The 21,898-nt window shown below is 31.1% G+C and overlaps 1 protein-coding gene across 6 annotated transcripts in view; it reads left to right on the forward strand.

Moving 5' to 3' along the window:
- LOC103573433 (rho GTPase-activating protein 20) overlaps positions 1 to 21,898 on the forward strand; it is a 104,008-nt gene that overhangs the window by 49,522 nt on the left and 32,588 nt on the right. The window contains exon 1 of one of the 6 annotated variants that reach the window (XM_014443460.2): positions 1,701 to 3,229. The exons of the other annotated variants lie outside the window; for them this stretch is intronic. Coding sequence (XP_014298946.1) covers positions 2,903 to 3,229 — 327 coding nt within the window. The 5' untranslated portion in view covers positions 1,701 to 2,902. Of the gene's footprint in view, positions 1 to 1,700; positions 3,230 to 21,898 lie in introns of those variants that run through there. 6 annotated transcript variants of the gene reach the window in all.

Consider the following 21,898-nt stretch of genomic DNA (forward strand, 5'->3'; position numbering starts at 1 on the left):
GACGAACCTCACGCGCATAACAAATTCCCGTTTTCTAATGCGTCAAACATCTAATTAATGCCGTAGTAATAACGCGATGACCGAGTAGATGAGTAAATTACTTGTTTCTGCAGTCTTTTAATCTTCTCTCGCATATATTAAGTATAATAATATTTAACCACATACAAATTATAAAACTTATTTTTCGTCTTATTTTGGGTCTGCGATCCCGAAAATCCTGTTTATAACTTCTAACATAACGCTTCAGTGTGTACGTCAATTCAAAATGTGTCTCTAATTTTTAATTTATTATGACTAGGCTGTCACTGATATGCAAATTGATCGATTGTTTGAAAAAATAAATAAACAAATAAATAACGTTAAAAATTAATCGCGTGAATACACATCGCTTGCAGCAATCAAAAGAATTTTTTCAAATTTCGACATTTAACGTTTTCGACATTTTTAATTTTAACGGTGAAAAAAAAAAAAAAAAAAAAAAAAAACATTATAAATCAACTTTTCAGCGGGAAAGTATTTTTGCAGAGAGATCAGATACATATTCTGCATGCAGGTTATGTGTCATTATAATGTTGAGACACTTGATAAGTTTTATTATTTCTCGAGAATACCAAGCATATAAAGTATATAAATTATATTAAGTGTAAAAGGTGTACGACAGGTCATGATTAATTGTTGTAATAGCTCTATAACTATTAGACACTTAATTAACATTGATTCCAGTTAGATTACCTTAAGGACAACGGGGATAATTGAGATTCGTTTTCTTGTAATGCCTTGCAAAGTAGAGGCAACATCTATACTCTCTGATTGACTTATACTGCAACATATATGTCTAAGGTACATACTCTCTTTTCTCTTGTTGCTTCCATTCAAAACAATTTATCTCTCCCGTCTAATGATCCCCATCATCCTAAAGTGCGCTCCATATAATCATTCCACAATAATATCATCCTATTCTATTCTACTCTGTACACTTTTACTACTCACCTTTAAAGAAATTACCGATAATTTCTCTTTCAAAACATTTAACTAGTTATATCTTTTTAAGTGACTCACTCTGATATCGCATGAATACAACCAAAATTGCCAATAAATAAATCCGGTTTTCTTCAATATTTTCATATTAAATTAAATTAAAAATATATAAATATATTATTCCTTAAGATTATTTATTTCTCAGGATTTTAATGAATATCTTGCGTGCTGGGAAATTTAAAAGTTTTTTTTTTTATTATTTCTCTCATCACAATTCTCACTCTAATTTAAAAGCTAGGTCTTACAGGCCTTACACACCACGTAAAATCTCTCACACATTTGTCAAGTCCACACTCGACAATATAGTAGTGTATATATAATAAACCGGTGTGCTGGTGGTACTTGTCTTGCCAGTAGTGAGAATCTGAGAATAGAGAGTAAAAGAGAGGGTTCATAGATAGAGTTTTAAAAGGATGGTTGTCGAGTAGTGATGGGTGGGGGAAGGGGGAGGGGATCACTACGAACTCCCAACGGTGTGCTTGGTCCGAGGGGCCCGAGGGGTCCTATCAGTACCACAGTAAAGTCCCAATCATCCAATCGCCATAGAGACCTTACTACCTTCGTGTACTTTCGTTAATCCTCGTGGCCTTACGCAAGCGTTCGGTAAACTTCGCAGTTATTCGTAAAAGCGAGGCCAACCGGTCGGAAGCCGCCGTCACCGCGCGACCAGTTGAATTCCGTACGCAGCAAGTGATTGTCGGTGTCTCGCGTCGTCTCGTATTTACCACGAGTACGTTCCTTATATTTCCGCGTTTTATTTATTTATTTATTTATTTTTTTTATTTTTTTTTAACGAATAGTTCAACTTAATATTAATAAACATAAGATAATTAAAATAAAAAAAATTGTTTAAAAATAGTGCAGTAACTTGAACAGTTTTAGAGTTTTTTTTTTTTTCTTCAAACATGAATATCTGCACGCCTGGAGGCAAATACCTATGTGATTTGGTGGCAATGAACAATCTGACATGCATCAATTAGATTAAAAAAAAAAAGTAACTATAAACAAGTAGTGAATCGATTGAGAGTCAATTGAAGCCTAAAAAAAAAAACTTCAAGTAACAGGTGGTTACCGGTTAACTTGATACCACATTTAAATTCAGTCTATATATTTTTACAAATATATATATGGACAATCACTTGTACTATAAACGAGCAAAGAAGATTTAACGATAATCTTACATGTAATAATTTTTTTTGCTATCGACCTCGTTCTCACTAACTGAATTCTCAGAACAAACGAGTGTTAAGAGTAAGAGTAAGAGTTTCAGTTAAAGTGTATAGTACGTACGTACATACGTATATATAATATAATACAAAAGTAGTGGAATGAGATAGAAGAATGATTCTTGGTACAAGTGATGATCACCGGTGATCGTGACGAGGATGAGGATCACTGGGTCTCATCGCGCTGAGCTAACGGCAGCAGGAACAGCAGCAGCCGCCGGAGTTGGAGCAACAAAAGTTGTTGGAGTATCAGTAGAAGCAGAAGCAAAAGCAGCAGAAACTGCTGCGGTAGTGGTCAAGAAGCCTTAACTAAAACCACTACCACTACATGCTGCAATCCCTTCGATTGAGCTTGAAAGAGTTACTAGTACCAGCGAGTAGTCACAATCAAGCGTGCTATTGCCGATCAGTTTTGTGTACGTGTACGTTTACGTGTTTTATTTTATTATATATGTGTTTATTTTATACATATATATGTATACCATTATTGTGTGAAAGTGTGCACGTGTTGTTATTATTATTATTGTTGTTGTTATTATTGTTGTTGTTGTTATTATTATTATTATTATTATTATTGTTGTTAGTAGTTGTTGTTGTTGTTGTTGTCGTCGTAGTTAGTTGGTTACTGTTTAAGGTCAATGATGACCATGTTTGGCACCCTCGTACAGAGGCTTACCTCTCCGGTGACTTCACCGACAAGTTCACGTCGTAGATTTAAGTCACCGTCACGCTGGGAGGTACAGAGTGATCCGGAGGATGATTGCGGTACCGTGCCGACTATCAGAAAATCTCGAGCCAAACATTTGTTAGACAAACGCAAAAGTAAAAGTCGGGCGCGTGGTTTGAATGTCGGTGAGCCAATAATATGTACCACTGTACCAAATGTTGCTGGCTGGTGCGATTCAACCATTGGATTCCCATTGAGAGGTACCAAAAGTTTAGGCCGGCTAGATGGCTTCAAAGAGGTGAGTCTTTGTTATTTTTTTTTTTTTTTTAATTGTATTAATTGTGTAGTAGCTGTAGCGCTGGCCAAGGACAAAATTCCATTAACGTTATTTAGTAATTGAGCTATTTAGTGATTGATGTTGCTGAAGTAATTGAAAAATTTGTCCAACACCATATTTTTTCGTATTTCAGTTGCTCCTATTATTGTTATTATTAATTTTTTTTTTTTTTTTTACTTCTTTTTACTTTTTTTTTTTTTTTTTTTTTTTTTTATTGATGCAGCAACTCGAGATGATGAGACTTGTTGGCCCGGGATCATTGCCCGCATCGACAAAAATTGGGACCCATCTGCAAAAGATATCTTTCCGTAGTTGCTCTCGCTCTAACTTGTTTGGGGCTCTTGATATTTTTTGATATACTCGAGAGCAGACCGGCTTGGAGTTTGGAGAATGAATTTCGGTAATTCGAGTGACTCTTAACCCGTAACGACCGACACGCACGTACGCGTCGTTGTTGTTACCTGACGGATGGCAAAGATCAGACCTTTTTATTTTTTATTTTCTTTTGCTTCTTCACTTCTTTGCTTCTTCGTACTCAAAAATAATAATGTGCATTGTAATGCCCAAACACCAGGTCCTAACACTCGTTGATATTATGTTTGATACCATCACGAGACAGGATCTCAATTTTAGGATAAAAAGGCCCTTGGTCTCGCTCGAACTTGGACCAATTCTTTACTAATTTTTCTTTCTTTCTTTTTTCTAACAAAACAAATTAAAAGTATAAATTTAAGTACAAGATAGATCGAAAATTTTGAATCCAGTAGCCAGGATTTGCAGATAAAATTTATTGGCGTATCTTTTTGCCTGAGGTGCCATGCCGGATCGTGGATTATATCTTACATCATTATAATTATTATTATCTCAATGTTTATCATGTTAAAAAGAGTTTTGAGCTATAGATCAGTGTTTGTCCTTGATAAAGGCCCAGTATCAGATATTACATATAAGATGTTTGGATTTGGTGGAAACCGTTAGTTTGGGTTTAAACTCGTGCCCCGGGTACTAACTGATAACCACGTACCCACCGGGTGGCGCTCCATTTTTGCTGAGCGTCAAAAAATAAAAATAAAATTATTAAAAAATGTGCTAACGTGGACTAATGTATCGTAAACGCAAGCGACTTTGAAAACACGTTAACTTAAACGTTTTAAGGTATCGAATAACTTTTTCTTCTTTTTTTTCTTTTCCTGCTGGTTCTTTAACTTATATATATATATATATATATATATATATATATATATATATATATATATATATATATATATATATATATATTCTTATTGGTCGTTTAAAATTTTTATTATCCTTTAAGTGTTGTACGGCATTGATCGAGGTCATACTCCAGAGTCACGCAACCCAATAATTGTCGATTGATCGCTGCCGTATGCTATTGAGTATTTGAAAGCCGTTGGTTCGTTGGTTGTTGGCTCTTGTCCGCCGAGTATAAGACCAAAAGTCTCGACGCTCAACACACCAACAGATTATTTTTTCTCTTATTCATCCAGAGTCAATAATTTTCTCAGCCATTTTGCCAAAGTTGAAATCATGACGACCTTCAAGGTTAGCCGGTACCACCTATAAACTACAGTTAAAAAATAAATAAATAAAAAAAAAAAAAAAACGCTAAAAAGTATACCTTTTAAAGAATAAAAGAAAAAAACAAGAAGAATGAAAAAAGTATAAAACTTGAAATATTTTAAGAGTAAATAATACTGAAGGAATTTTAAAACGAGAACATAAATTCTTCGCTGCTGGGTATTATTGTTTAGCAAATATTTTCCGTATTTTTATATTATTTATAATCTACTATAAATTCATCTAAAACCATTCCCTCGAAGAGTTACGATCATTTTGTCAGGTTTATATGTCCTGGTCAAGGGTTCTAATCATGTGACATTTTGGATTTACAATTCAGTCTTTACAATCTCTTGATGTCTATTACATTTAAATCTTGGTGGAATTTACGTGAAAAAAATATACATTTATATATTTACTTTAGTCATCAGCAATGTCACTCATATCGTTAACTATTATTTATATAACTTTTTTTTTCTCTTCATTTTTTTGTAAAATGAGTTTATGAAAAATAAATAAATTGACTTGTTAGTAATAATCAGATAAAATATTATATCGACGAAACGATTTAGAGTAGTGCGTAGAACAAAAAAGTTATTTCTACACATGACCTCAGCAGTCGTTCGTTCGTTTCATCATTTTATTTATGTATATATTTTTTTTAATAATTATCGTTTTATTGATTCTTATTGATGAATCATGGGTTAGTTATTCGATTGTATCGTAGCGCCTCGTTTTTTTTTCTTCTAATCACTAGACGCAACTGATTGTTACATCATAATCGAATTGAAAAGTTTAACCTTGAGTGTTTTTTTTTTTTTTTTTTTCCATCGGTATCAGATCGTTAATAGCCAGACCAGAAATATCATCTTCATCTCAATTAAAATTAATATAATGTTTCATAAGTTGATTAGTTATTTATGAGATACATATTTTAAATTAAATTTTTTATAAATTTTAATTTCGAAAATACATAAAACCAATCACCATAAATAAATGATTGGATAAAAATTATTAAATTAAAATTTCCATCGCAATATCTATTAATAAACAATTACCAAGTTAATACGATGGTAATCGTGTGAATCTGGTTATCGAGATTTTTTCAGCTTGATTTATTAAGATATATCTTATAGAAACATAACGGAGCAATAATTAATAATTACTTTCATAAAAATATATATTGTCATGTTTTGTTAAAAAATAACTTAATATAAAATATTTAAACTAAAATAACTATCTGATGACTAATTAATATTTAAAAATTAATTCACTGACAAATAAAGTGGATGTTTTAAATAATCTTTAATGAAATCGATAGGAGAGAATAAGAGTAGTAAGTGAATATATATGTATATTCACATATATATGCACATTCAATGATTTGTGTTGTGCTGGCTCTTAATTACCAGGTGCTGATTGGATCGCAATCCTTACCAGGCCCCCATGTATTTTCCTGTACAAACATATTCACATACAATTACTTATATGTGTATGGATATATAAGATAATGGTTGATTCTTAATTTTATCTTGGATCCTTAAGGGCTAGAATAGTTAGTCCATCTCTATTTCAGTTTTTATCTTTCTCTCGTTTGCCTACCTGCCTGCTCTTGGTCTATAATAACTTGCGTGTTAATATTAATCGGCGGTTTTACTACTACACCGTGAGCTTAGTGCATCAGCCGGATAAGGAAGTGCCGACCCTATGGCACTTAGTGTCTTAGAGCGTAACAACAAAGAAAATCTCACAATAACTAACTTGTTAAGTAGTTGCCCCTAAGCTTTAACTAGACAATATTACTCTATATATATTTAACCGTGTGTACTCATGTAAATGTTGTAAACTTTTAAACCCCAGGTCTTATTATTCCCCTCAAGTTCTGACTTTACTTGGGCGCGGACTTGATTCTCAGAATACTTGCTACGGGATCCTCGAGAGTTTAACTTACTCTCAAGTACGACAGTCAAAGACACAAAGAAAAAAAAAAAAAAAAAAAAACGTACAAGGACTCTCGTGCGACGCATTCAAGTTTTCCCGCGGCGCAAGACAGCTGAGAAAGAAAATAAAAGAAAAAAAAAAGAAGAAGAAGAAATACATATAAATTACCAACTCAAACCCTTTAACGGTTGTTGGTAAGAGCTATTCAATTATAACTTTCGCTCCGTGAAATGTTAATAAATACTTTTTGTTATAGAAATTATTAATGACCGTAATTTTTCGGTATAAAAGATTTAATTATATTTAAACAGTTGGTTTTAAAATAATAATAAATAGGATCCGTTATTATATCAGAAAATAAATGCATTGATGCAATATGTGTCTGTGTTGAAAAATTCATTGGATGTTATTTACAAAAATTAAATTTTTTATTCACGGGCCATAAACCGTACGGAACGATGACCTCATACCAACTTCCTCTCAGTCTCGTTCATCGGAACACAACACCTATATATATATATATATATATATACAATAGATTCATCAACCAATACAAACTATAGTAGCCTTAAAGAAAGATAAAAGTAAAGACGTAACTACACACTTGACTAGCAAGAAATATATAAATTTAGTCATTGTAAAAATAATAATAATAATAATACTTAAAGATAGTACAGGTGCTCCATGGCAGTTGTAATTCATCCAACGACAGAAATTAGACAAGACAGTCGATATTTACTTTACTAAATATACAAATATCCATCAGTCTGTAGATTATAAAGCTTATAAAAGCTTATAAAATGCAGTATACATATATATGTCGTATCTAGAGAGTACCAATACTAGTAGAATAAAAATGTAAAGAGACTGTTAAATAGAAGAATAAAACGACAACACACACCCCTGTAACCCTCTGTAACCCCGCCTACAGTTCGACGACCTTGTAACTTGTAACTTGCAACTTGTTACTTGTTACTTTGCTTTCTCTGCCAACGGTTAAATCTCTCTCTCGGCTGTTTTCCGAATAACAAGATAAATCCATAAATGTCTGGTGCAATGACAGATCAACATCACCAGTGATTTTCTCTTTTATTCCTACTTGCATTATTTTATCATCAGTATCAGCAATAACAAAAAAATAACAGCTCACCGCGAACTATCAACACAATTCCATTTAAATTTACTACATATTTCTTTCACTATTATTAATTAATTAATCTATTAATCCCAACTGAGTTAACCTGACCCAGGTAAAAACATAATACTTTTCTTTTTATTTTAACTTTTACGGATCATATTTACACAAAGATCAACATCTACATCATTTATATGATTACACTCAGATTTAATTGATAATGTACCACAAGTGTGTTGTAGTTGATACCCACTTTGATTTCTTATCCATTGTCCAGTCATCTAATGTCTCTATTAAAAATAGAAACGATATGTAGTTGTATACAAGGTTCCGTTGTTCAAAATTATTATTAACAATTGACATTATTTTCAATTTTATTAATATTAAATATTAATGGACTGTTTAAGTTTTGTTTGTAGTTATAATGGCTCGCACAGAGAGCATGCTGCAGAAACTAATTGCCACCTGACACAGAGCCCTTTGCCCCATCTGTTTTCATTAGAAACTGGCACGACTTTCGTTTGCCCCAATCTCTTACTCACATATCACTCACTAATGATCAACTATAGAGCTATAGAGTTTTATACTCTCCATTAATCCAGTAATATTCATTCACTATCGTTATACCACAGTTTCAACACTTGGCTACTTAAAATAGGTTACTCTTATCTTTTATACATACAATTATTGTCTTAAATTTAAATCATGATTATTGATAGATTTCGCTGTTGTTAGTTTATTTTAATTTCGTTTTACGAGTTTAAAGTTTAGAAATCGTGAGCTCTCATGAGCTGCAGCAGAGTCAGCAGCTGGTTCATGTTGATGCTGCTACTACTATAAGATACTACTGTAGTTATAAGTAAATTCAATGACCTTGGATCACAAGAACGAGGTTGATGATTTTCACTTGGCCCCAAAGCCGCGTTTGTTCATCAACATGTATAGCCAGTATAACCAACTGTACTTTCGCTATTATTCCTACATTTGTTTATATTTATTAAAAATATTATTGGCATTTATAATTATTGACACCGACAAAGTGTCACCCATAATTTATCCGTAATTTTAATCTAAAACTATTTTTAATTTCTGGCATACAGCAATTCCATTATTGATAAAATAAAAAGAAAAAAAAATTCTACTTGTCATTGTAATGAGTGTGGAATCATAACAATTAATGCAATTTAAATCGCGACCGACTGTAATAAATGTTGAGCACTGTAGTAATCATACTGTTGGGCAATACCGGCATACCGAGATATGGATCGATGCACCTGGAGACCTGGACACTGAAAAAAGAAAGCCAATAAAAATTGCCGTGAGAAAGAAAGAGTTGGATAAGATAGTAGTAACATAAAAGTTAACCAACGACGTGCGCAAAGTTAGCCTTCGTCTTATATTTATATATATACATATATAAACGTGGTGTACGAGTGTGTACAGACTGTATGTATAGCCATAGCTTGTCAGCTGAAATCGATAGTATTCATTGCGTAACGAGGCACTCACTGCAAATCAAATGAATAGCCAATAAGCAATCGCTGTTGTTTTTTTATTTTTAATACTACTGGTGGTGCTGTTGCTATTGCTGCCATTGCCGTACAGCCTCATTGATCCTGCTGCTACTGCTGCCGCATATACTTATTGCATAAATTTTTATTGATCAACTCACGCGATATCAGTACCCAAAGGTATTTAACTAATCTAACTAATGTATAACTAAATGTCCGAATATTATCTTAACATCTAATAATAATGAAAATAATAATAATGACACGATATGACGTAGTTATATTTATTATTATATATAAAACACATTTATGTCGATAGATTCTCACATTATGCATATGTAAGCGTGAATAGAAGGCGTCCTGAAGTTTTATGCTTACGAGGACAAAATAAAATAACGTCGGCACGCCGCGAATAAGGTTTTAACTCAACTGATCTTCCTTATACTTGGCTCTGGTATCATATCGGACACCCGCGGCGATCATTTATGCTATAACTCGTCCCCTTAGCCGATACCTATGTATAAACTACATACATATATACTTCTCTACGTATTACTAATGAAATAGAAGAACAAGAAGAAAAAGATGACGACGACGATGACGAAGAAGTAAAAGAAAAAAACGAAAAAAATAAAAGAATGAAAAGACACGATTGGAGTAGAAGAGTAGAAGAGTACCAGTACAGATGAATAACAATAGTTAAGTCTATCTATGTTGCTGTATAGATATAGATATAGATATAGATATAGATATATACATTAAACAAGTATTCTTGGTAAGAAAACAATGCTGCCGGGCGATTAGCCGAACACATCGAGACAACTACCGATATCAGATTAACATCGTACTTTGATATTCATCATGAAATCGTTAAACAGCCATATGCTTGCTGAAGTTTCATTTTCTCCACGTGGAAATAGTACTCCCACTGAACTCAGCGTTTTTTCAGCTGACTGTATAAGCTACAGTTTTTAAACAATAACAGCTTACAATTACAAATGTAATAAAAAAATAAACAAAAAAAAAAATTCTAAATAAAATAACAATTAAACATAATAAATTTAAATTAAAGTAATAAAAGTATGTATTGTTGTTGATGTTGTTGTTGTAATCGAAGTTGGACTTGGTGTACATTGTACACATATACATTTCACTAAGCGGTCAAACTGAAGTTGACTGCGGGCGGTGGTACCGGCATTTCTCTTGGGAATGCCGTTGGTTCCGGTTCTGATTCATTGTCGCGTCATTTATATCTAGACGCCAGTGCCTCCGAGAATCTGCTGCTGAAGAGTTGAGTTGCGTGGGCCGTATTGCCCTCTCATCTCTATACTTGTACTTGTGCATTCTGATTTTCAGATCTCAGATTTACCTTTACTGCTTTTACTCTCTCTTTCTCTATCTCTATCTTTTTCTTCTACACTACACAGATGTATAAACACTCGTGTCCTTAAGATCTGCAGCAGTACCTCACCTACACGAGATGTATTTACGCGGGCATAAATTCCTGCCGCGGCAAATGATTTGTTGGATAGGGATTTAATTGATTTTGACGGAGAGGTTCTTCAATTACATTTTTACTGCCATACCCTTTCTTTCTTCAGCTGTGCCATCATATATATATATATATATATATATATATATATATATATATATATATATATATATATATATATATATACATGTACCAAACTCAGAGGAAAGTCTTGTGAGTATTTATGATAAATATTTTGTCTTACTAATGACAAAAGAACTGAAAAGAATAACTCTTGGAAATATGTAAATATCACTTAATGTATTCATATAATTCATACTCAAGCTTTGAAAAAAAGAAAATTAATGTATGCTCTAAAAAATAATAGTGATCGTTTTCATCTCCGTATAATTAATTTTAAACAATTTTTTCAGTATCAATACCATTTTACCATTTTACCATTTTACCATTACATGGTACATCAGTTCTATGTATACATATATTTTGTTCACATTTAAGCGCCTTTGTTTAATTTCTTTTGTCTTTTGTATTGTTTGTCATATGCCCCCATGTCATCATCAACATTATAATAAATATATATATATAAATATAATACCTAGATTTAGTTTCAAAGGATTTTGAATATAAAATAAGTCTTTGATATTTATTATATTATCTATACCTTAACTGCTTAGAGTATGCTAAGTATAATATTGCATTAATCTTATCTTAAATAACGAGAACGACTCTCTGGTTCGGTTATCTATTGTTGTTATTTGTTGTGTGTTATGTTAGTTGAACGTATAACTGAAAGACGTCTTCAATTTCTCGGCTCATTATACATTCATACAAACATAATAATAATAATATTAAGTATATAAAGTAATCCTCAGATATCAAAATACAATCGTATGATTATGATAAACAGGATAATTTTTCAGGTTCTCGATAATAAAAAGGAATTTTACAGGTGCGGCATCACGCGAATCCTCATTGCGACACTCGGCGTATATTCCATGTGTATTCTATCTTCATCTATCTTTACTCGTCACTTATATATGTTGTTATTATTATTATAATACACATACACATACATAAGCTACTTTACCATATATATTTTGTATTCTCTTACATTTTCGTCTTTCATTCCTGCAGGACGACATTGCCATTGTAACGTAACTCGGCGAATAATAATAATAACGGTCGGGACATAACCGTTACAAGGAACCCTCGTCCCATCTTTTTCAGCTTCATTCAATCTCATATATATATAAGATATAAGATGCATTAAAGTTGTGCGAGATACCTGCAGGAAGTATCTGTAACTTGACATTCACACGAGTCCATGCACCCACGTTACTTGGGCCATCAATCATCAATACGATTATACGACTGATCGGTCATTCTTGCCTACAGTAACTTTTCATTTTTATAAATTTTTCTTCTCCACCACACTTTTAACGTTTCTTTTGCATATTAAAATTTTTTGTCCTTGTGCTGAAAGAAAAAAAAAATTTTAACAAAGTTATTAATTTTTTTTTTACTCACAAAAAAATTGATTAAGTTACCGTAACATGATTGCTAAGTGCTTATGATCTGCAAACACGCTAATAACATTTATAAAAAAAAAGTAACCAGTAAAATAAATAAATAAATAAATGAATGAATGAATGAATGAATGAATAAATGTACGTAGTAATAATATAATAACATAGGAAATGAGAGAGTAAGGAGTGAAGGTTGATGGTCGATTAATCCAGCAAGACGTGCTGGCAGTACGTGAACATATATACAAACGTTGGGTGGTAATATGGAAGATAAGGAAACGCGTTTATAATGTGCCAATGGGTATTCGTCGTGGCGAGAGATCGAGAGCCATAAGGAGTTTATCCCCCAACTCGTGGTATTACTTATAACGTTATAACATACATTAATTTTCTCTAAGCCAAAAGAGGATACACATATCTTAAATGTCTGTATAATATGAGTGAGTAAAAAGATTCGATCAAGTGAATGTAGTGGGTAATATGTAAGAAAAGGAAACGAAAGGAGCATGAGTATACGGACAGACTCATCCTCATCGGATACGAGGCAAAAGCAAAGGCAAAAGCAAAGGCAAAAGCAACCGTGAATATCTCTTATGAAAGGAACATATACAGCGGTATTATACCTTGTAATCTATCAACCACAATGTCGTCTGATTACGGACTTTGCATTTGCTCAGATTTTTCTCTTTCTCTCTCTAATATATATATATACACATAAAGTATTTAAATCTGTGCTACGTGACAAATAAGAAAAATATTTAAGGATTCTGCACGTTTTCTATTTAAAAATAATAACATTGCTGAGTATTGCTCGACTATTCGTAAGCCTGATGAATATCATGGTTCGAATCCAATTCAGGGTATCTAAATTTTTTAAAATAAAAAAAAAAAAATATAAATTATTTTTCACAGTTTTTAAATTTAAAACAGAGGCAATAATTTTTTTTTTTCTTCATTGACTGGTAAATATTTATTGCTTTTACTGATAGTTATTTATTGAGGTATAGTGAACAAGGCACATTGTAGAATCACCTCGTTATCGAAGCGTTCTCGCACATTAGTTCGTTAAACTGCTCTTTTTTACAGTTTGTAGTAAACACTATACCGACCATACCATATATCCAATATATATTATACTATGTATATATAGTATAAAATAGTAGTAAAGAGTGAGTACAAAGGTAGATAATAAGTTAACACAAGGCCTTCGCAATGTCACGCCCAAGCATTCGAGTTCTGTGAGTAAATTTACATGACAATACCAAATCAAGTATCTCTCTTACATTACCAGGGGAATAAAAAATAGCTAGTATGGAAGAAAACGAGTTAACCCATGAAAAAAGAATAAATAAACTATAAGCTATCAGCGGATAAAAAAAACCAAGAAAAAAAAAAAAAAAAAGAAAAAAAAAGAAAAAAAAAGAAAAAAAAATTATCTGAGACACATGTTGCATGCGAAAAATATATATTCTCAGAAAGAAGGATCGGCTCGACAAAAATATTTTATTTATATATTCATAATATAAAATCTAAATTCATACCATACGTCTCATACCGACATATCAATTTTAATGATTAAAAAACTTTATTTATATGTATTTAAAAAATGTTACTTTTCCGCGTATTTTGTTAGTGTAAAATTATATTTTCGCTGGCTTATGGAGTTAACGACACTATTCCAAACTTAATAGTTCAAGTTTTTTTAAAAATATTTTTTTTATTAATTATTACTACCTATTAACTTTAACAATATGGATGTGTCTCACTCCTCTGCAAGAAAGATGATTTATTTCTGACTATGAACGAAAGAAATTAAAGATCTATGTCGTTTAGGATAAACACAACTAATTAAAATATAAAAGGGATATATTTAATTATTTTTTTATTTATATTTAATATGTCCAATAATAATCTTTAGTATTTATTGTATTGTACCCCAATCTGTTCCTCTCTCTCTCTCTCTCGTTCCTTTCATCATAACATCATCTTCTCTACATATACACATATTATTATTTACTCATCATCGAAATATGTTCATAAGATACCGTTGGTTGCCGTAGAGTTAATATTTATATTCGTCTATATAAATTTTAATTTTTTTTTTTTTCATCTAAATTCAAGATCCAATTAATTATGTCAGGAAATAATTCTTGTCTTGAGCCGGCTGCTTTGAAAATATTTTTTATCTTCTGAAAATAAGATTATATCGCGTTACCTTTATCAGTCACTAATACATTAAGGTATAAGGGAAAAAAAACTAATGCATACATCATACATAAGATCATTTTTCTTCTTTTTTTTTTTTTTTTTTAATCTACTAAGTCGTTTGGATGTAGTATTAGTTAGGTATTTTAAAAGGTTCCATTTTCTTTTCGTTTTTAATCTATAGACTTCTCACATATCAATGTACATGTATATACTGATGTATGTATGTACAGTAAAGTCTAGACAGCTGTCTCAAATTAAAAAAGAATGTCTGTCTCACTCATATAATTCCAAATTTTTTTAATCAATGTCATTGTTTTTTATTTTTTATATATTTATGAAACGATATTTGTATATCAATGTCAAATGAGATGTTACTACTCTCTCTAGATATCAGCAATAGTGTATCGATAATACGGTCATAAGAGTATACATTAGGTTATAACTTATAACTGGTATTTTCTCGTTCTCTTGATGAGATATCTCAAGTCCCCTGTCCTCATCCAGAGGCAGGTGGACAAGAGAAACTTGCAGCCGTCGCCTTTTCTCCTGAATTTTTTATTCTCCTGTACCTGTACCTGTACCTTACCTTACCTTCGATACCTTTTATTTATTTATTTTATTTTTTTTTCGCTCAGCTCAGTATTCCTCTAAAGGAGGGAAAGAGATATTTTTAAATGTAAAAAGCTTAGTTGCTGTTATTATAAAAGTTTATTTTTTATTAATACCGAAATGCTTGAATTTTATACGGTTGAGTTTAATTACAATAATATGACAATTTTAAATTTAAGAAAAAAAATTATATTTCTATTTTTTTTCATGATAGTGTTTAAATATTATAATTTATCAAACAACAGTATAATAAGCTAACAACGGTAATTAATTTCATTGTCACGCACAAAAAATATCATTTTTATATTTTTGTAATGTTAATGTCTATAATAATAAGGTCTTGACTCAAGCATATAATGAACAGCATGAATTAAATTAATACTTAATACAGTAAGAAAAAAATCCAACAATGCATAATGTTCTAATTCCCTTATAACCATACACACATGACATATATTATTATATGCATCTCGGGCCTTAGACTCAATGGCGAACTATGAAAATAAATAGAGTTGATAAACAATGAATTAGCTATATGCATGCAACTCACGATTTACAAAAGCACATTAATTAATAAAAACAATTGATATTACAATATATTAACAATAATTGCTAACTTTACGTATTTTTTTTTTTTATCTATTTTCTTTTTCGAAAAATCTAAATTCTTACCATGCAATATAATGACGTTATATATAAGCACAAAAAAATTTTTTTTCAAACTTATTGAATCTTGCAGCATACTATAGATAAATATTATTTTTCAATCCAAGTCATTACAATATTTTTTAAAAATTAAGTAATTGATTAAATAGATTGAAGATTAAAATTAAAATCTGAGAAATAATTTTCTCATCGGTACAATATGTATAGTGAACAATAATATCGATCGTGAGCTGCACCTGTGCTTAATCTCTCCACATATACTGAGAAATAAACAGTTTTAAATTCAACAGTGAGGAATGTTTAATATATCCTTGGTTTTGTTTCCGCGATCAAGATAACGTCACCAACATTGAGCATTACACTTTCCCAGATTAATATACGTACTCAGTTATTATTTTTTATATTCATAAATTGTAATGTTGATATAGTGCATAGAAGGATATAAGACCCTTTCAATAATTACACCGGACGTTCTACTTATTTAATGTACATGAGTTAGTGATAAAAAAATTCATTTGTATATATATATATATATATAGGCCTACTTTCCTTTACATAAAATCAAACATTTCAACAACACATTATATATTATATTACCTACACACTTCCGCTTTTCTCTAACTTAAAGCTCACTTAATATATATTTTATTTAAATATATATACGCATTAATTTAATTCTATCTTTTATTCAGATTCTATTCACTCAGTTAAACTCTAAGTTGTACTGTTTTATTTTTTATTACTTTTGCGGCCACTGAATTACACAACGAAACCGTCAATTCGATTACGTAAATTATTATTTTTTCTATCATAAATTCCGTTTGGGTTATTGCATTGGTAAACCACAATATTTACGCTTAATAATTTGTTTTATTATTTATTTTTCATTTTTCCAGCTTTCATGGAAGTTAAAAAATTTTATTTTGTAGACAAATAGGAAATGTATAAAAAAAAAAGTAGGTCGTAAATTAGAGTTGGACACAAGGTCTTTGTGAGTTTCAGCGAGGTCACGCTGACCTTAAAATAAAAAGGAAAAGTTTAAATACAAAAGATCTTATGGTGCAGCCAAGTATTAACAGCAGGTATACATAATATATCCTGCGTAGAAAAAGTATCTGCTGGGGCAGGGATGAGACCGGAAGAAGGCTCGGGCAGGATACAAGGTTCGTCGTTTTCAGCATTGTATGCCAGATTTACACCGGAACTGTGGGAAAACTTGTTACTTTGTCTTCTCTGTCTCCTCTGTCTCCTCTGTTTGCTAATGACCTGGCAAAGCTCATGGATCTGACGGATCTGACGGACTTTGACACATCATCTAGTCTAAAGTATAAAATATTACGCTTTTATAGCTTACTGGTATTATTATAAACACAATAAGGCATTAATATAAATACAGCAACAATGTAGATAACTAGGTTCTACATAATAAGAGGTGAGATAATGAGTGAGGATAATATTGCCTGCGAAAATACCAATATTATGTTATATTATATTATATATATATATATATTGCGTGTTTGTATACTATTTATAGTTAAATTAATTAGTACATATTTATGTATAATATGTGCATATTTTTAAATAATCCCCATAATACCTTCAGATATCAGATATCAAACCATATAACATCCATAATCATTTGTTATTATCGTTAAATATGTTTTTCTCAAGACTCGAGTTGATATATATATATATATATATGGGACGTAAATGATAATGTACAGTTTCAACAAAATAAATAAATTAAGTGAAAATATTTGTAGATTTTTAATAAAAATCTTTATGTCGATTTTTCCCATGAGCATCTTATTTAATTACTATACATCTATTATTATCTACTAAAAAACACTTATATCGTCTAAATCTTAAAATATTTTTGGATTCGCATTGCTAACATCCCGTTACTACTCGTTTCAATGTCAGTTAGAGTTTTAAAATTAATAATTTAATCAGTTGTTAATAAATCAACAGATAATATAATAAAAATGTTAAAAAATGAAATAATCGTCAAAGTGATGTACAGTAGGACATGGACGTGTAAGACTCGTTGGATATTTCCTATTTTGTTTTTATTTTATTTCCGCTCCAGATACAGACAACCAGGCCGTCCTGCCATAATCGGCCTTAGGTGTGTACATGCGCATGTGCGTATCTATCGTATAAAACCCTTTACTTGTTGTCTGATTTTCCATTACATCCTATACGCATAATGCAACTGATATCATGCCTGTATCTATAATTCCTTGTCTCCCTGTTCCCCACTATCTCATTATATTTTTCCAATAATTTTTTTTTTTATCAATTAATTAATTAACTTAAAAATAATAGAAAAACATAAAAATATATATATATGTAAATATTTTTTCTAATAAATATTTAATTGATTAGTAGTAACAGCAGCTAATTATTTGTTAGTAAAAATGACGAATAAATAAAATAGCGATAAGAAAAAAGAAAGTCGGAAGTTAAACAAGTTGTGTTAATTTTAATCTGATCATCTTGCAGCAGTAGTTTATTCCGCTCGTTCAGAGATGATTGCGAAATATTGCGGACTGTAACAAGTATTTCTTTACTCAAAGACTCATCATGTGGTTTAGCTCCACAAGTTAAGTATAATATCGTTTTGAAATGACTGTATATATATATGTATATTTAAACTTGGTTATGTATACATATATAATATGTATTGCAATAACATTATTTACATCCACACAATACAACTCATCGCATTCTATTTTCTATGTATCACAAATCTCAACAGTCCCTGTACTGGCAATCTAGTTCTTCTTTCTTATATATACTATATACTACATACGATACTCAGTATCCTCAGTAATATGAGATTGTTACGGAAATCTTGATACACCCACGAGAAAAGAGATGATGAGCCAGTCCTCATGTGCCAATTTAAATTGTCAATCGTGGTTACTTATATAACCCAATGATGATTCATTAACGCCGCTCGTTTTACTATATTATATATTTATCAAAACGGTGGAAGATCGTAAAACAACCCGATGAGCTTGTTCTGTCTGCGATAGATTGCGTGTCGTTTTCTCGTCGCAAATCCTCTATAAAGTATAACTTGGACACGTGTTTTCCTCTATCGCAATTCTTAGTATTAAACCTCTACTTTTATTATTTATTATTTATTTTTATCATCACTTTTTACCTCGTATCATCATCTCATTAAAAAAAAAAAAAATAAATAATAAATAATTTCACATCCTGTGTAAAGTATTATTTTATATTTAAATTTCTTATGCGCTCAAACCATTAACTTATTATAATATCTAATGAAATTTCAAAGTAATTATCGTACCACTAATTAATGTCTGTAATTCTCAAGTCCACGGATCGAATCCTGCCCAGAGAGTGGTCAAATTTATTTTTCTTTTGATGAAAATAATTAAATTATACAAACATGTTTAGCTATCTAGATTATAGAATAAATAGTTTTAGTGGGAGAATTTAAAAATAAATGTGTACAAGAAGAAAAAAAAAAAAGAAACTGCATTAAATTATTTAAAAACTCAGCTAATTTTCTTTGCTCAATAATTTATCGTATAGTACCCTGAGAAATCTCGACATATTTCCCATTCTCACCATCCTGTCCTCTTATTTGTCTGCATATATATATAAATATGTAATAGTTGTATAGTTGCATTAATTCGTCTCACGGGCGTCGAGAATCCGGTGTTGTTCACCACCACCACAGGAGGCTCTAGCACCTGTTGCACCTTTTGTCCCCCCCCCCCCTTACTCCCGTTTTTTCTTCTTTTTCTTATTCTACATTCGTTTGTAAACTTCCCACCGCCCAAGTCATGGTATATATCAGCACCAAGAGTACCATGAGTACCAGATCCAACCGACGAGACCTGTCAGTTAGTTGTTCTCTATTCGCCTCCATCCAATGTATTATTTACATTCATACTTATTCACTCACTCACACACACACACACATACAGAATCATACAACATGGGCGTGTGCGTACTGAGTATTATGTTATGGAGTACACGCTACTGTCGTGGAAAACACGCACGTAGCATCAGCATCAACAGCCGTCGACGAGAAACAATTACATATGGTTAACCGGCAGCTACTCTCCAAGACTACTCACTACACTACAGCTAAAAAATAAGAAACAATAAAAAAAATAACCTTGGCTTATGAATCTACACACACGTATACATATTGAAAGGGTTAAACTTACAAATTACTGTATTGCGTGTCTCAAGGCTTATTCTGAGATTCAGCACGATGTACTAGTCTAAAGTAATGTAGTGATGTAGTGATCACTTTAACAAGTAGTACCTTTAGTTAATAATATCCACTAGTTTAGTAGACTCCAGAGAGTCCAAGTAGTCCTTTCCCTTCGGTCTCCAGTAGATATTTGTATATCTATATACACATGTCTCCAGTGCTCGTAAATATGCCCACATACGTAGATGATTTAAGGTTATACACAACGGGAGTCTAAAGATTCCAAAGCTATTTATTTATTTATTTATTTGTTTATTTATTTATTTACTACGACGATTTAAAAACTTTTTTAACTTATTGTATATTGTAATTATTATTATTATTACTACCCAAGTTGTTTTATTTATGTTGGAACTTTAACGATCTGTGGATCGTTATTTTCACTGCAAATGCCAGGCTATGATTTTTCAATTGATAACGTAGTATACTACTATCTCACATGTTACTTGAGCATTTAAATTACACGAGTGTCATTCATAAGTCGTTTATCTTGTATACTCACCTTCGATTTAGTTTACAGTGAGCAAATACATTTTTTAGGCCGATTATCACCGTGCCTCTGCTTCTTTAATTGGTTAGAGTCATTTTTTTTATTTTTTATCTTTTTTTACTAACATTCATCTTGGTAATTCGTCAAAGAATTCATCTTATTTATCAACATTAATGTCCTACAAAAAAAGATTCCAATTTATTATTAAAATATCTAGTTTAAAAAAATAATAAAATTAAGTAAATTTATTGTTGTGGTGAAAAGTATAGTTTATATGTAGCAAATATTCTTATGTCATATCTTGTATAATTTAATTTTATTTATTTCATTAGATTAAATTACTTGGGTAGTTTCTTCTTTTCACCTTTATTTGTCGTGTCGTATGTATGAATAACCGTTATACCCTATACATGTTCTCATCACGTTCCTCATCTAAACAGTAGTACCACCAGCAGCAGCAGCAACAGCAGATACTATACTTATAGCTTCTCAACACATACAAATTTAGATTTATAAACAACATAAACAACAATATGTTTTCAGTTTCACAAATGCTCTGCTAGCTGTGTGTAATAATAATAATAATAATAATAATAATATTACAGCTTATAAGTGCACAAAAGTACTCGTGACTTGTCATAAAACCCATATATGCGAGAACTAATTTGATGCGGTATAGGAAACAGCACGAAACATGTAGGACGTACACTTGACAACAAATTTATCACCCACCCGGTAATTTAATATTTTATTTAATGACAAAAAAACGCAACAATAATCTGAAATATTTTTATTATTTCAATTATTTTTAATTAATAGCCCTCTATTAAATTGATATTCAATAGTTATAACTAATTATTCATTAATATGAATACAAATGTATATAAATTTACATTATGTGAATATATAACAACTACTTGCTGTATGTATTATGTTATTACATTATTAGATATTGTACAAGTACAATAGCTAATAAAATATAAATACGTAATATTAAATGGTTTTGGTATTATATTAGATTCTGATGAGATTGACACACACACACACACATATTTGACCCTGTTACAATTGTATTATATTCCAGGATATGCAATGAGAGAGTAGTTTACGTGTATCAAGTAATACGTAATTCATTGCATCCACGTAATATTATTATGATGCGTCAATTATATATACCGTACGATACCGTGTATTCATATTATAATACAAT

This window comes from Microplitis demolitor, chromosome 7 (genome assembly GCF_026212275.2).
Source record: "Microplitis demolitor isolate Queensland-Clemson2020A chromosome 7, iyMicDemo2.1a, whole genome shotgun sequence".
NCBI lineage: Eukaryota > Metazoa > Arthropoda > Insecta > Hymenoptera > Braconidae > Microplitis > Microplitis demolitor.